The 15,846-nt window shown below is 47.2% G+C and overlaps 1 protein-coding gene across 1 annotated transcript; it reads left to right on the top strand.

Annotated features, from left to right (window-relative positions):
* Positions 1–2,275: 2,275 nt before the first annotated feature.
* On the top strand, positions 2,276–15,612 carry LOC138953455 (uncharacterized). The gene is made up of 2 exons (XM_070325280.1): positions 2,276–2,913; positions 15,465–15,612. The coding sequence occupies exons 1-2, from the start codon at positions 2,276–2,278 to the stop codon at positions 15,610–15,612; spliced, it is 786 nt and encodes a 261-aa protein (XP_070181381.1).
* The last annotated feature ends 234 nt before the right edge of the window (positions 15,613–15,846 follow it).

Here is a 15,846-nt window from a genome sequence, read left to right as displayed (position 1 = left end):
GGGCTTTCACCAGTGCTGGGGTGCACGAAGCAGAAGTGAATGAGCAAACTTTCTTTTCTCATTATTGATTTATTACCTGCTTGTCCGTTAAGTAAGTCACCATATTTTGGGTCGGCGTACTAGTGAATGGCTCGTGTTAAATAATAAAACATTTACGTAACTTGCCTTTTTCCATCTTTTTTTATTGTTTGTAATTTTTTTTTAAGCTGAGTTTGTTTCGGTTTCGCAAAAGCATAAATAGATGTTTAATGTGGTGTTTTTTTAGCACGAATAATAGCCCGCTATAATTTAAGTTATTGAGACATCCCAGTGCACTAAGGGATTTATAGAGCAAATCGAGAAAATTCATTATTGAACGAAGCGCATAGCGCTGAGTTCAATAATTATTTTCGATTAGTGCACTTATTATTCCCTTAGTGCACTGGGATTGTTTCAATAACGATATTGTCAGTACCGCCATAGAAAAAAAGAAGATTCCAAACGCACATTTTGCTACGCGCATTTGAATAGGCATAACTGTGTGGTCAGGTCGTGTACAGTAAGACTCTACTTTTGTGTGCCCGGGGTGTCTCAAGTGTGTCGTGCTTTCGTCACACGCATTTTAATTTCTGTTGGTAAATTCCAGTGTAGCGTTAAGCTGAACAGTGATGATCTTTCAGAGAGACCTCATTTGAACTCGGAGAAAGGACTGTGCTCTTCGTTATTTGCGATTCGAAACCTCCAGTCGAGCTTCGACGGATTGACTGTGCGGAGTGACTCCCCTTGAATTGACTCGAAATCGAAGGACTCGACGGTTAGCACATTTTCAAAATAAATGTGGCATATTTATCGTGTTGTATCTTCACTCATCGGGGAGTCTGATACTAAATATGAACGGTAAAAATGCTCTGAACCCTACACGTATTATATCCCCATCGTTGAGAGGTATTATATCCCCAAGAATGAGAGAAGAGGCAGAGACGAACCCTAGCCAGGAGAACAACATCAAACTCCAAGAAAGCAAAGCAAAACATCTGAAGACAAAGCTAGAGTGCAAGAGAAGAGACTGGAGAGAAAAGACGGCAGGGCTGAATATGGAAAAAGACACAACAAAGCTCTGGAAACTTACAAGAGCACTGAATGAAGAGGGCAACAAGAGACAGAAGATCACCCTGGAGGAGGAAGGAAGAACACTCACTGGAAAAGCCGCTGCCAATGCTTTCGCCCATGCATATCGGGGAGAAAGCGACACCACCATACCCCTGCCTCTACAAAAAGAAGTCAGAACAGAAATTAGAGAAAGAACAGAAAGAAACGTACAGGATGCCATGCAACAAGACATCACCATGGCCGAGCTGAAGAATGCCATCAAGAAGCTCAAAAAGAAGAAGTCTCCAGGTCCAGACAACATTACGAATGAGATGTTGCAACACATAGGCAACTCGGCCCTCCAGAAACTACTGGGCATCTTCAACCTCAGCTGGAGACAGGGACAGGTACCTCAGTGCTGGAAGGAAGCCAGGATGATCCCAGTTTTAAAGAAAGGGAAAAACGAGACCAAAACCCTGAGCAACCAACCCATCAGCCTGACAAGCTGCGTATGCAAAACCATGGAGCGCATTGTCAACCAGCGCCTGCAGCTGTACCTGGAATCAGAAAGCAACAGCACAGAAGTACGGAGGACCAGACAACACACCTTAGCCAGGTCATAGAGGATGCTTACCAGGCCCAGAAGGTCACCCTGGCCACCTTCATTGACCTGCAGAAGGCCTTTGACAAGGTCTGGAAAGATGGACTCCTTGTGAAGCTCCTACGTTCCGGCGTCAAAGGCAACATGTACCAGTGGACCAAGTCGTACCTGCACAACCGAAAGGCCGGAGTGCTGGTGGACGGTCACTGTGGCCGAAAGGTGCTACTACGCCAAGGAGTTCCACAGGGAGGAGTACTCTCCCCCACGCTATTCATACTCTTCATTAACGACCTGGTACCAGAGTTGCCCAAAGGAGTCCAAGCGGCACTGTATGCTGATGACCTTGTTCTCTGGTGCTCGGAAGAGTATGCAACCACAGCAACCTACAGGATGCAACTTGCCCTAGAAAATGTTGCAGCGTGGACGGAAGACTGGTGTGTGACCATCAACAGGGAGAGGACCACTGCCACTCTCTTCACACTTTCTGCCAAAGCGACACCTGGCAAACTGACCTTGGCAATGGGGGACACACCCCTGAAATTTGAAGACCAGCAAACATACCTGGGGGTCACCTATGACAAGCGCATGACCTGAAAACAACACATCATGAATGCAGAGGGAAAGGCCAGGAGAAAACTAAACATCATGCGGAAGCTGGCAGGATCACACTGGGGTACAAACGAGAAGATCCTGAAAACAGTCTACCAGGGGACTGTACGACCGCACCTCGAGTACGGATCAAGCTCTTGGGCAACAGCAGCCAAGACACACCAGCAGGCCCTAGACAAAGTACAGAACCAAGCGCTGAGAACCATCACGGGCGCAATGAAATCAACACCCATACAGAAGATGGAACAGGTGACTGGCATTCCTCCACTGAGCAAAAGGCGAGACTGCAAAACAATGGTACAAGCCACCAAGTACCAGTGCACTCATGACCATCCAATGAGTGACAGACTCAAGAAGATGTCCTTAGGCAGGCTGAAAAGATCAAGCTTCGCTCTTGAGGCAAGGGATTTGCAGAAGAAACATCAGACAGAGATGCCAGAGCTAGTGGAGCCACCATCTTTCTCCCTTGACGCCCCACCCTGGGAAGACAGACAAGGAAACCTGGACATACAGACCAGTGTCCCCTACCTCACAACAAAGGACGAGCAGAGCAATGCGACGAAAAAAGCCCTGACTCTTGCCATGCTTGAAGAAAGGTACCCCCAAGAAGTATGGATACAGGTGTATACTGATGGGTCAGCCACAGAGGCCGTCAAAAATGGAGGACGGGGGTGTATGTCCAGCACCCCAGTGGAGAGAGGCAAGCAGAGGCTATACCAACAGGCCTCCACTGTACAAACTACAGAGCTGAGGTACAAGCACTGATCCATGCAGCATACACCATCAACGACAGAGTCAACCATGACAACCAGGTGGTCTTCCTGACTGACGCTCTGTCAGTACTACAAGCAATGACCAGTAGCAAACTGCCTCAGCTGGAACACGCTCTACACAACATCAAGAGCCTGAGGACAGTACTGCAATGGATCCCCTCCCACTGTGGTGTACAAGGAAACGAAGAGGCGGACAGGATGGCAAAGCTGGGTGCAGAAGATGAGCAAGAGAACAACCCTGTGAGCCTGACAGAGATGAAGACCATCATTAAGTCTCTGCACAGGACGCCCCAGCCACAGGACAGCTACCACCTGCTATCCAGACCACAGCAGGTGGTCATCTTCCGCCTGAGAACGGGACACAACAGACTTAACCAGCATCTCCACGGGAAGCTGCATGTTGTGCCCTCCCCCATGTGTTCTTGTGGAGAAGCAGAGCAGGACACGGCCCACATCCTGCGAGACTGCAGGAACCACCAGGTGCTGAGAGAGGAAATCTGGCCATTGCCGGAGTCCCTGCACAACAAGCTGTACGGACCAGTGGCTGCGCTGCAGAGGACCACTAATTATATCTCAAGATCTGGACTCCAAGTGTGATCGGCGATCGAAAAGAAGAAGAAAATATCCCCATCGTTTTTTAGTTCACATTTGCCCAACATGTTAATTTGCTGAGCGGGGTTTACTGTGTCGTCTGCTACTGCTAGGCTAGGGCAATGGAACCACTGCAGTCTGCACTGAGTCTGCACGCATGAGGCAGGCTGGTAATAAGTCTTATAATTATATGGTAAGAACGTTCTGAACCCTACACGTTTTCGATTACGATTGTTCTTGCCTTGAAATAATAATTCGGAAACCATTCATTTACTGAACTTATGCAGTCGTATTTCAGTGTAGTCTGCTACGTATGACAGAGTCGATCGAGTCAGTCTTCCAAACTGGTCTAGCTGGTACGTTATCGGAATAACACTTGTGTTTTCTGTTAGCCGCTGGGAATTGTATACTAACTCATCATTTGGTAATGTGGATGATAAGCTACATGCCACTAACACGGCATATGAGAAGAATCTATGCAAGTCGGCGAAAATTAGATGAAACACAGCGGCTTCTATTTTTAGATCAGTGGCACTGTGGCACAGGCACATGCAATCTGTCAGAAAAAACCCCACTTCTGCTTTAATTGAGAAGCAGGGAATTTATGGTCATTTGGTATTGTGGAGAATATAAGCTACATGTCATTAATTAATTCTGAGGATGAGAGCACAGTCTCGCTTAGGCAAAGGGCGGAAGAATACGCTCTGTGGAAAAGTTAGCGCACTCCAAGAGTGCGCTAACAGTTTTAGCGCATCGCCATTAGCCAATCAACTGGTTCACATCAGTCATGTGACACCAGTACTTACTGACAATTGGCATAATAAGTCATTGGGAGGCTAATATACTTTAAAAAAAAAATAATAATGGTATAGCCAGTCCACTGAGGGTACAGTTCTGTTTCCCTTGAGCCAGCCCTAATGGGCGACTCTATTATAGTGGATGTTTCCTTCTTTGCCGGTTCCTTTGAGAACTGTTTTGCATGTGCTAAATGCTTACTTCTTATACCGTCCTTACTCGCAGCCCCTATTAAGGATGTGTGATTTTAGTTATTGTCGTCATAACTGATGTCTGATACATATATAATTCTTACGGATACTTCTATACTGTTTATTTTACGCATATGTACAATTGATGGTTAAACACGTCTTGTTAAGGAGGAGCATGCTTGTGCGTGTGTGCTGTTGTGGGTTTTGTGTGGGGAATGTATGCGGGGGTGCGTGAGCGTGTGTGTGACTGAGATTGCAAGCGATGTTTGGAAGGGCGTGTATGGATTGGTTGATTGTACTCTGGCCAAAACATGTCCCTAGTGTACTGCACATGGTTGAAATAAAGTCTTATGTCTTATGTCTTATAACCGGGGGCCCGGTAGCTCAGTTGATAGAGCACTGGACTTGTGATCCTAAGGTCCCGTGTTCGAATCCGGGCCGTTACGGACAGGGGTCATTGCAACTTAACGTGCAGACTCAGAGATGGTATCCATGTTCCACCCCCATGTCACCACAGTGGCACGTAAAAGACCTCGGTCATTCTTCCATAAGTGCAGGTGGCTGATTACACCTAAACACGCACTGACACACCTGGGTAGCGCGACTCTGTTGCTGCTAGCTTTCCACTGGGAGGAAGCGACCCGAATTTGCCAGCGATCGGACAATACAGTAATGAACATGAACATGAAATGAAATGAACATATTCACCGCCCGAGATCTGGTCATGCAGCGTTTTACATACAATAGGTTCCTCCACGAGTGTGTAGGGTTCAGGCACCTTGCCTACCCGGTGCAGATGTTGTTGCGTTATGGTATTTGTAAATGTGTCTGTCTGCCTTGTTTGTTTGTTTGTCTGTTTGTCTGCTTTTCTATCGTGTGTGTGTGTGTGTGTGTGTGTGTGTGTGTGTGTGTGTGTGTGTGTGTGTGTGTGTGTGTGTGCGTGTGTGTGTGTGTATGTATTCCCGTCCGTCCCTCGGTTTGTGTGTGTGTGTGTGTGTGTGTGTGTGTGTGTGTGTGTGCGTGTGTGTGTATGTATATGCGTGTGTGTGTGTGTGTGTGTGTGTGTGTGTCTCTCTCTCTCTCTCTCTCTCTCTCTCTCTCTCTCTCTCTCTCTCTCTCTCTCTCTCTCTGTCTGTCTGTCTGTCTGTCTGTGGCCGTTCAGCGGACTATACAACATACCAACAATCTACAGACTGCGTCCTGAACAGAATTATGAATTAATATGTGAAAACGATCTCCACTGGCCCCCCAGCTACGCAGTACGACACTCTTATCCTATGCAAAAGCCATGACATATATCTGTGGTGGTAAAATGATAAGACTGTATTTGGGCTGACATCTGCCAGCCTTAACCAATTCTTGTCAATTCTAATCAAAATCCTTCATTCTGCCTTTTTTGCACTGGCACCCTCTTTCTAAAGCTCCCATTGCACCATCTCCATCTTGCTTTTGTTGTTGTTAATGCTGTTGCTGCTGTTGATGTTGATGTTGCTGTAGCTGCTGTTTCTGTTATGAATTGTACAGTTTTTTTTCTTGTATTCTTTCGAAGTGAATGACATAACCGATTGTTCATGGTGGTTAAGAATCCGGTCGATCAAAAATCAGTTAATCATCGGTTCTATTCTAATTCACCGTTGCTATTTCAGGGAAGAGTAACCGTGAGAGCAAGAATGTAAAACAAAAAGTATTAACTTCAATTGCCTTTCGACAGCTGCAGAGAGTCAAGCTAATTATAACATTTCTGGTGAATTCATGTGTGCAAGGAGAAATAAAAATCCAAACTTGAAGAAGGTTTTTGAACCTTTAAGGGCTAACTTTTGGAACAGGCGAACCACAATTTCTTTGAAAAGGATCGGGGTATTCGTGCATGATTCCTGTATCATTACAGATCTCTACCACTTGAAAACGAAGACAAAGAAATTGAGAAAAAAACAGGCAGGGAAAAAGAAAGAGAGACAAAAAAGAAAACATAAAGAAAGACAGACAGAAAGAAAGAAAGAAAGGGAAAGAAAGAAAGAAAGAAAGAAAGGGAAAGAAAGAAAGAAAGAAAAAAAGAAAGAGAAAAAAAGAAAGAAAGAAGGAAAGAAAGAAATACAGAAAGAAAGACAGAAATACAGAAAGAAAGAAAGAAAGAAAAGAAAGGAAAGAAAGACAGAAGAAGCAAGATAAAAACGTATTGTTCTTCATTTTTTTCTGAAGAAGAGACGTCGACGTTTGTCTCTCCATTTAGATTTAGTTTTTCCCATCAAAATTGTTAACACTGCAGGCGCGATATTTATGATGGCATAAAGGCATATTTTGCATAGTCCTATATTGAGACATTCCTTTTTCAAGGTCTTCCTGTGATGAAAACGCACAGAAAAATGATTCATTGGGGCAAAAATGGCCGGGAATGTGGACAACAGTTTAAAGCCGAGAGTTCTCTCAATTTGTTCTATTCTGTCTTCATATTATACGTTATTAGCGTTTTTGACCAAAATATGACATTTTACACAGATCGAGACAGTCATTGTTCAGTCGAGGTGAACAATGACTGTCGAGATTTTTGTAAAATGTCATATTTTGGTCAAAAACGCAAATAACATTTATGTATCGATCGAATTACTTTCAGGTACTGACTTTGTTGTTGTTTTGACGATTGAACGAGCACACACACACATGCAATCGAACACCTGACGTGTGTTTTGTAGTTCCTTTGAAGTTTCGGTCAACCTGAAACGCCCAAATATGAAGTTGTGTAGGCCTCTGACGTCACATGACTCAAAGAAGGGAAATCCAATGTCCAATCGATACATAGAGTGTTATTATGGATACAGCAAAACGGCTCTTGGTCCGGAGAAATCGTAGAAATGAGCGTGGAGGAAATTGGTTTCCCCAACAAAACACGAACCATTCTGCCAGTGTAAAGCAACGCCATACATAATCTGTGTTTACACTACCCGTTATTTTCCAGGTACATATTTTTTTCGGATACAATCATGATTGCTACTTTATGGGATACACTACTCCATAGCCACTTTATTGAGGATGTGTTTTTACAGAAGATATTTGCGATGAGACTTGTTGGTAATTCCTTATAATTCTAGTTGTTAGTCGTCCAATTCCTGGTACCGAGACCGTGTGATTTCTCCGCTGTTCTTTCATTGGCTGTACTATATGATAGTTTCGTCCATTTTTTGTCAGGTTTCTAATATGTCACGATCGGGTGACAGAGACCAAGAAAGTGTCACTCAGTGGAGTGCCTGTTCTTGGTCGATTATGATAGAAAGCGCCTGTACGTGATATTGGGCTACAGCAGAGTTTGCTGACAGTGCTCAATGAACACGGAGGGTTTGCTGCGCACGAGTTTTACAGTGGAGGTTTCTGCTGTCATAGGGCTGACGGTTTTTCGCTGACAGCGCACACGGGATTTTCAGGGATTGAGTTTCTCGTGTCTCTTTTCTGCTTGGGGAGGCAGAATTGTGTATAGCTGGACTGGTTTTGTGACAAGGTCAGTCACGTGTTATTGGCTAGGTTGTCTGAGAGAGGCACAAGGACGGCGCACTTGACACCCAGCGGCAGAAGGGGAAGGATCTAATACACAGTTTCTAGAGTATGATGGTTTTTCACCGAATATTGTATTCGGCACTCTAGGGGAGCTTCCACCGGTTATTTCCTTCACACTGCCACATATTTTGCTGAGGACAAGTCGTCAACTTTCCTTCGTCGGCGATGGCTTTCGCATAAGGATTCGACAAGGGGTTCTGGACGTTTTTGGTCACTGTTGACGAACAGAGGCTGTTCCAGGGAGGAAGCGGATTTTTGCTTCCATGAGAGTACAATCATAGGCTTTTGAGGTAATAAATCATTATTTAACGCTGTTGATGAGTCTGTGTTGTGGAATGAAATACTCTCTGTTGTTCTTTCCAGGTTAGCGCATAATTTACTCTCTGTGACGCTAAAATACTAATCTGTATATGGTTTTTGCAGATAAGGAGAGAAGGACGGAAAATGACTGTTTTGTTGTTGTAAAAAGTCCGTTTTGTGCAGGCCCACGTGCTCGATGAGATATTTAAAGATGACATGTTTTAAGGTGGTGGGTGAGGGGTAGCTGACATGTTTAGTGCACCGATGCTTTCTGTTTGCAGCCTTCGATCCGATTCGTTCGTTCGTTCGTTTCGTTTCGTGTTCCTGAAACGGCTGCACGGCTGCCTTTGGCGGGACACTGCTAGCCGCAGACGATGGAGCTGGGACCTGAGGAAGCTACGCTAACCGGCTAACCAGCAGACCGGCTAACCAGCGAACCGGCTAACCAGCGAACCGGCTAACCAGCAAACCGGCTAACCAGCATACCGGCTAACCAGCATACAGAAAGAAAGCTAAGTGCACCGTGTCTTACGCACCCCGTTGACCACCGTTGTCTTTTCTTATCTGTGATTTCATTGGAGTAGTGACAACGTGGGGTGTGTGACCCCTGCATGAACTAGAGCTTTTTGAACAGAACATTCTCATTTGACTGTATTTACACGGGATCAGCGTGTTACTATAATTTTCTATATACTACTGGCATTTTGTCAGTGATCACGGGTTTTTTACGTGTTGAGAACGTAAAAGGAACATATTTTGAGTGAAGGCTCGAGGGAGGTGGCGAGTTTATACATAAACAGGCGTCTGAAACTTATACTTTTGTTGACTCTATTTAATTGTATGACTGCGAGAGTGGATCGTGGTGTGGTTAGTTAATTAGTAGTAATTAACCGGTTCATAATCACCTTAAGTGATATATTGAAACGTGACACATGGGGGCCAAGCCGGGATTTACTCAGTTAATTTCCAACTGATAAAGACCCACCAATTAAGGATAACTAAGAGCAGATAATCTCGTCAGTGCTCGACTTATTTTCTGCTTGGTGCTACCCTTTTTTGTGTAGTTTTGATCATATACCACACCTTAAGCGATTCACATCTTGCAGGAAATGTAAATTGTAATTTGTAAGCTATTGTATGCGCTAACTGTGATTACTTCCCTTTCCTTTGTTTGTGAATCTTTGTTGTTGTACGTTCAGAGTTTTCCGTTGCAGAGAGCTGAGCGGGGTTAGCGGATTTGTTATTCGTTTTACTCAGTTTTCTCTACATTGTTGTTTCGCATTCTGTAACAGGTTACATTTCTACCGTCTTGTTTTACTTGGATTTTTCTCCATATTTTGACTTTGTTGGAATTTTGGGGGGGAAGGGTCCGAGGACTTCTGTCCTAACCGAGGCTGTGGGAGACACTCTGTTTCACCGCAAAAAGCAGCCGATAAAGTAGGCCACGGCTGTGGGAAACACTTTGTTTCACCGCAAAAAGCAGCCATAAAGTAGGCTACGCGTTTTGTTCTACACCGTTTGGATTTTTCTTCTGCATTTTCTGGTTGCTGGATTTTTGTATCCATCGCTTTCATCACCGCGTGTTCTAGCTATAGCTGCGTTAGACTTACTTTTGTGATAAAGCTTTGCTAAACTAACCATGGCTACAGGGGGATCTCCTACGAAGAGATTAACTTTTGAGACTCCTGGTAGCGAGGAACAGACAGAGCGAGACGCACGCGTTAGAGCGCGTAGTTTGCTTAAGCGCAAGGAGTTAGAACGTAAGGAAGACATAGAGCGACAGACGAGAAAAGAAGAGCTTGACAGACAAGAACGACAGGCCGAACGTGAGAGACAGGAACGACAAGACGAACGTGACAGACAAGAACGGAAAGAGAAAGATGAACGAGACAGACAAGATAAGAAAGACGAGCTTGAGAGACAAGAACGACAGGCCGAACGTGACAGACAAGAAAGGGAACGACAGGCCGAACGACAGGCCGAACTTGACAGACAGGAAAAGAAAGACGAGCTTGAGAGACACGAACGACAGGCCGAACTTGACAGACAAGAAAGGGAACGACAGGCAGAACGTGACAGACAGGACAAACAGGCCGAACGCGATCACCAGCTCGAGCTAGCTAGACTACAGGCCGAGAAGGGTACGCTTACTCAGGCTAGCGCGCCGGCGTTTGTTGCCGACCGTACGAGACTGCCGACGTTCGACGATGACAAGGACGAGCTCGACGACTTTTTACGCCGGTTTGAGCGCATTGCATCTGACCAGAAGTGGGAAGAGGCCACGTGGGCTAGCCGCCTTAGCACCTGCTTAAAAGGACGCGCATTGCAGCTCTACAACGCTTTGGATGACGACGAGGCGAGAGACTATCAGGCACTAAAGAAGGCGTTACTCCAGCGCTTCAACCTGACTGCTGAAGCCTACAGACGACGTCTGCGTAACAGCAAGAGACTGAGCGGCGAGCTGAGCCATCAGTTTGTGGCACGCCTTAATCTCTACCTGCGGCGCTGGGTGGAGATGGCCGAGAAGGACTGGACCGTCAACGACCTTGCCGACCTCATTGTCATGGAGCAACTGATGTCCAGCCTGCGACCTGAGGTGGTGACCTTCGTGCAGGAACACCAGCCAAAGACTACTCAGGAGGCAGCCGACTGGATCAGAGTACACGAGGACGCCCAGGCGATCTCTGGCAAATCTTCAGGCTCACGGCCGGGAAAATCGGGAAATTCGGGTTCTTCAGGACCCAAGGACGGGAAGGACGATCAGGGACACAAAGGATCAGGTTCCAGAACTGACATCCAGTGTTACTACTGCAACAAGCGGGGCCACGTGAAGAAGGACTGCCACAAGAGACAGGCTGACCAGAAGGGCGTACACTTTGTTGGCAGCGAGGAGTTAAGGGACGTCACGAGCTCATGCACCATTCCACAACTCTGCGTTCCGTGCTCCAGGAAACATTTCCAGCCCCACTGCAACGTCTACGTTAACGGAGTGAAGGGCGAAGGTCTGCGGGACACAGGGGCAGACATGATAGTGGTTCGGGCGAGTCTAGTTCCAGCTATGGCCTACACAGGAGACAGCATCAGGGTGAGAATGGCCGAGGCATCTCACGCTTACGACTTGAACACGGCCGTGATCAAGGTCGTAACACCGTTGTTCACGGGGACCATTGTGGCCGTCGTCATGGACGATCCTCCATGCGACCTGCTCATTGGGAACCGGGTTCAGTTTGTGGACGGCGTCACCAGGGAGGTTCCCGTTTATCGGTCTCCCGACGTCATTTCAGTGCTCACGCGGGCACAGGCGGAGCGAGAGGACAAACCTCTCAAACCCCTACCTGCTGCACGAGCTGCCCTGGGGAACGTGACCCCCGCGCTTCTCGCGAAGGCTCAGGCATCTGATCCGACATTAGCAACTCCTCGGGAGCACGCGAAGTCGGGGAAGGTGAAGCTGAGCGGGAAGCATGGGAGGTCAAGGTTCCTCAGGGACAAGAAGTTGCTCTACCGGGAGTTCAGCAACCAAGAAGGTACATTCAAACAGGTTGTCGTGCCTCGCGAGTTTCGCGAGGGTGTCATGGCAACGGCACACGACTCGATTCTGGGAGGTCATCTTGGTACCAAGAAGACCACGGATCGTGTCTGGCGCCACTTTTACTGGCCAGGCATCTGCACGGATGTCCGACGTTTCTGTGCGTCCTGCGATAAGTGCCAGAAGGTGGTTGCCAAAGGAAGGGTGAGGAAGGTCCCCTTAGAGAAGATGCCGCTCATCGACGAACCCTTTCGTCGGGTGGCAGTGGACATCATCGGGCCCATCTTGCCTGCGTCTGAGGACGGAAACAGATACATTTTGACCATGGTGGACTACGCTACTCGATACCCAGAGGCGATCCCTCTGAAATCGATTGAAGCCACGCGAGTAGCTGAGGCTCTGGTTACTATGTGGTCCCGGCTGGGAATTCCATCAGAGGTACTCACCGACAGAGGCACGCAGTTCACGGGAGGAGTGATGGCGGAGGCAGCACGACTGCTATCACTGGAGCAGCACTTCACCACTCCTTACCATGCTCAGTGCAACGGACTGGTGGAAAGGTTCAATGGCACCTTGAAGACCATGCTGAGGAAACTAGCTCAGGAGAAACCACGCACGTGGGACAGGTACATCCCAGCATTGCTTTTTGCATACCGCGAGGTTCCTCAGGAGAGCTTGGGCTTTTCCCCATTTGAGTTGTTGTACGGCAGACAGGTACGCGGTCCCATGGCTATCCTGCGTCAGGCTTGGACGGACGAAGAAGCTGACGAGGAGGTGCAGACGACAGCGACCTACATCGTAGAACTCAGGAACAGGATTGAAGAGACCTGCAAACTGGCTCAAGAGAACCTGGGAAGAGCAGCACAGCGTTATGCGCGAGGATTCGACCGCAAGGCACGGCCGCGCAGCTTCAAGATTGGAGAACGGGTGTTGCTACTTCTACCTGTCAAACACAACAAGCTACAACTGCAGTGGCAAGGACCTTTTGAGGTGACAGCGAGGGTGGGCCAGAACGACTACAGGATCATGATGCACGGGAAAGCACGCCTGTACCACGCCAACCTGCTGCGCGCCTACATAGAGAGGACAGCCTACGGGGAGAAGAACAAAGACCAGAAGAACAAAGTCAAGAAGACAGAGAAGGTTGCAGTCATCAGGGGTGGAACGAGGGGTTGCTCGTTCTTGAGGACGACCTTTCTGTCTGGAAACAGACCATCAACCTCTGCAATATCTTCAGGTTGCAAGGTTGGCAAACGCCAGACTTATGCGCTGGGCGTTGATTCTCCAACCGTACCAATTCACGGTACGCGTCATTCCGGGCGCCAACAATGTTGGAGCTGACTTTCTCTCTCGGGCTGTAGAGGAGAACATGACTGTGAGCGAAACCGAGGTTTCGTCTTGAAGAGGGGAGGTGTGTCACGATCGGGTGACAGAGACCAAGAAAGTGTCACTCAGTGGAGTGCCTGTTCTTGGTCGATTATGATAGAAAGCGCCTGTACGTGATATTGGGCTACAGCAGAGTTTGCTGACAGTGCTCAATGAACACGGAGGGTTTGCTGCGCACGAGTTTTACAGTGGAGGTTTCTGCTGTCATAGGGCTGACGGTTTTTCGCTGACAGCGCACACGGGATTTTCAGGGATTGAGTTTCTCGTGTCTCTTTTCTGCTTGGGGAGGCAGAATTGTGTATAGCTGGACTGGTTTTGTGACAAGGTCAGTCACGTGTTATTGGCTAGGTTGTCTGAGAGAGGCACAAGGACGGCGCACTTGACACCCAGCGGCAGAAGGGGAAGGATCTAATACACAGTTTCTAGAGTATGATGGTTTTTCACCGAATATTGTATTCGGCACTCTAGGGGAGCTTCCACCGCGTACCGGTTATTTCCTTCACACTGCCACATATTTTGCTGAGGACAAGTCGTCAACTTTCCTTCGTCGGCGATGGCTTTCGCATAAGGATTCGACAAGGGGTTCTGGACGTTTTTGGTCACTGTTGACGAACAGAGGCTGTTCCAGGGAGGAAGCGGATTTTTGCTTCCATGAGAGTACAATCATAGGCTTTTGAGGTAATAAATCATTATTTAACGCTGTTGATGAGTCTGTGTTGTGGAATGAAATACTCTCTGTTGTTCTTTCCAGGTTAGCGCATAATTTACTCTCTGTGACGCTAAAATACTAATCTGTAAATGGTTTTTGCAGATAAGGAGAGAAGGACGAAAAGTGACTGTTTTGTTGTTGTAAAAAGTCCGTTTTGTGCAGGCCCACGTGCTCGATGAGATATTTAAAGATGACATGTTTTAAGGTGGTGGGTGAGGGGTAGCTGACATGTTTAGTGCACCGATGCTTTCTGTTTGCAGCCTTCGATCCGATTCGTTCGTTCGCCTCGCTTCGTTTCGTGTTCCTGAAACTGCTGCACGGCTGCCTTTGGCGGGACACTGCTAGCTGCAGACGTTGGAGCTGGGACCTGAGGAAGCTACGCTAACCGGCTAACCAGCAGACCGGCTAACCAGCGAACCGGCTAACCAGCGAACCGGCTAACCAGCAAACCGGCTAACCAGCATACCGGCTAACCAGCATACAGAAAGAAAGCTAAGTGCACCGTGTCTTACGCACCCCGTTGACCACCGTTGTCTTTTCTTATCTGATTTCATTGGAGTAGTGACAACGTGGGGTGTGTGACCCCTGCATGAACTAGAGCTTTTTGAACAGAACATTCTCATTTGACTGTATTTACACGGGATCAGCGTGTTACTATAATTTTCTATATACTACTGGCATTTTGTCAGTGATCACGGGTTTTTTACGTGTTGAGAACGTAAAAGGAACATATTTTGAGTGAAGGCTCGAGGGAGGTGGCGAGTTTATACATAAACAGGCGTCTGAAACTTATACTTTTGTTGACTCTATTTAATTGTATGACTGCGAGAGTGGATCGTGGTGTGGTTAGTTAATTAGTAGTAATTAACCGGTTCATAATCACCTTAAGTGATATATTGAAACGTGACACAATAGATTGTTGTTTTAATAAATAATGTGTTACCACAGATTGTCAGTAAATGTTTGTCCTGACGGTATGTTCACGTGCGTGAATGCATGGTTTAAGTAGCAATTAAACGTCTAAGCAGAGCTTTCTCAATATCAAAACATCGCTTTCTTTGCTTGGGATGGCGGACACTATATCAGCCAATGAGGGATGCGATCTAGTTTGACAGACGAAACAGGCATTGCTCATGAACGAAAAGATTTGTGATGACAGCGTCGTAGAATACGATCGTTATAAAAACTATTTTTAGTCAAAGCTTACTTCAAAATGACCTGGAGTCAAAATACATGTCCATCATCCCTTAATTGGTGTAAATCATTCCCTAGAACCGTCGTATTAAAGAAAGTTTTGTGTTCGAAATAAAACCCACACTGTATGGCCCCGATTTTGTTTTCCTGAGCACTGGCTTCTGAGGCGCTGCAGAGGCTCCCACAACGCTCGCCGTGAGCGGGCCGTTTCTAACGTGTGGCTGCACAACGTTCTCGGGACTTCCACAACGCTCACCGTGAGCGGGCCGTTTCTGACGTGTGGCTGCACAACGTTCTCGGGACTTCCACAACGCTCACCGTGAGCGGGCCGTTTCTGACGTGTGGCTGCACAACGTTCTCGGGACTCCCACAACGCTCACCGTAAACGGGCCGTTTCTAACGTGTGGCTGCACAACGTTCTCGGGACTCCCACAACGCTCACCGTGAGCGGGCCGTTTCTGACGTGTGGCTGCACAACGTTCTCGGGACTCCCACGCTGAGAAACGCAGACCTGTCTGTCCGCAATTACACAATGACGTCGATTTTCCTTGGATGAT

This window comes from Littorina saxatilis, linkage group LG2 (genome assembly GCF_037325665.1).
Source record: "Littorina saxatilis isolate snail1 linkage group LG2, US_GU_Lsax_2.0, whole genome shotgun sequence".
Taxonomy (NCBI): domain Eukaryota; kingdom Metazoa; phylum Mollusca; class Gastropoda; order Littorinimorpha; family Littorinidae; genus Littorina; species Littorina saxatilis.
This window is presented reverse-complemented; position numbering and strand designations above follow the sequence as displayed.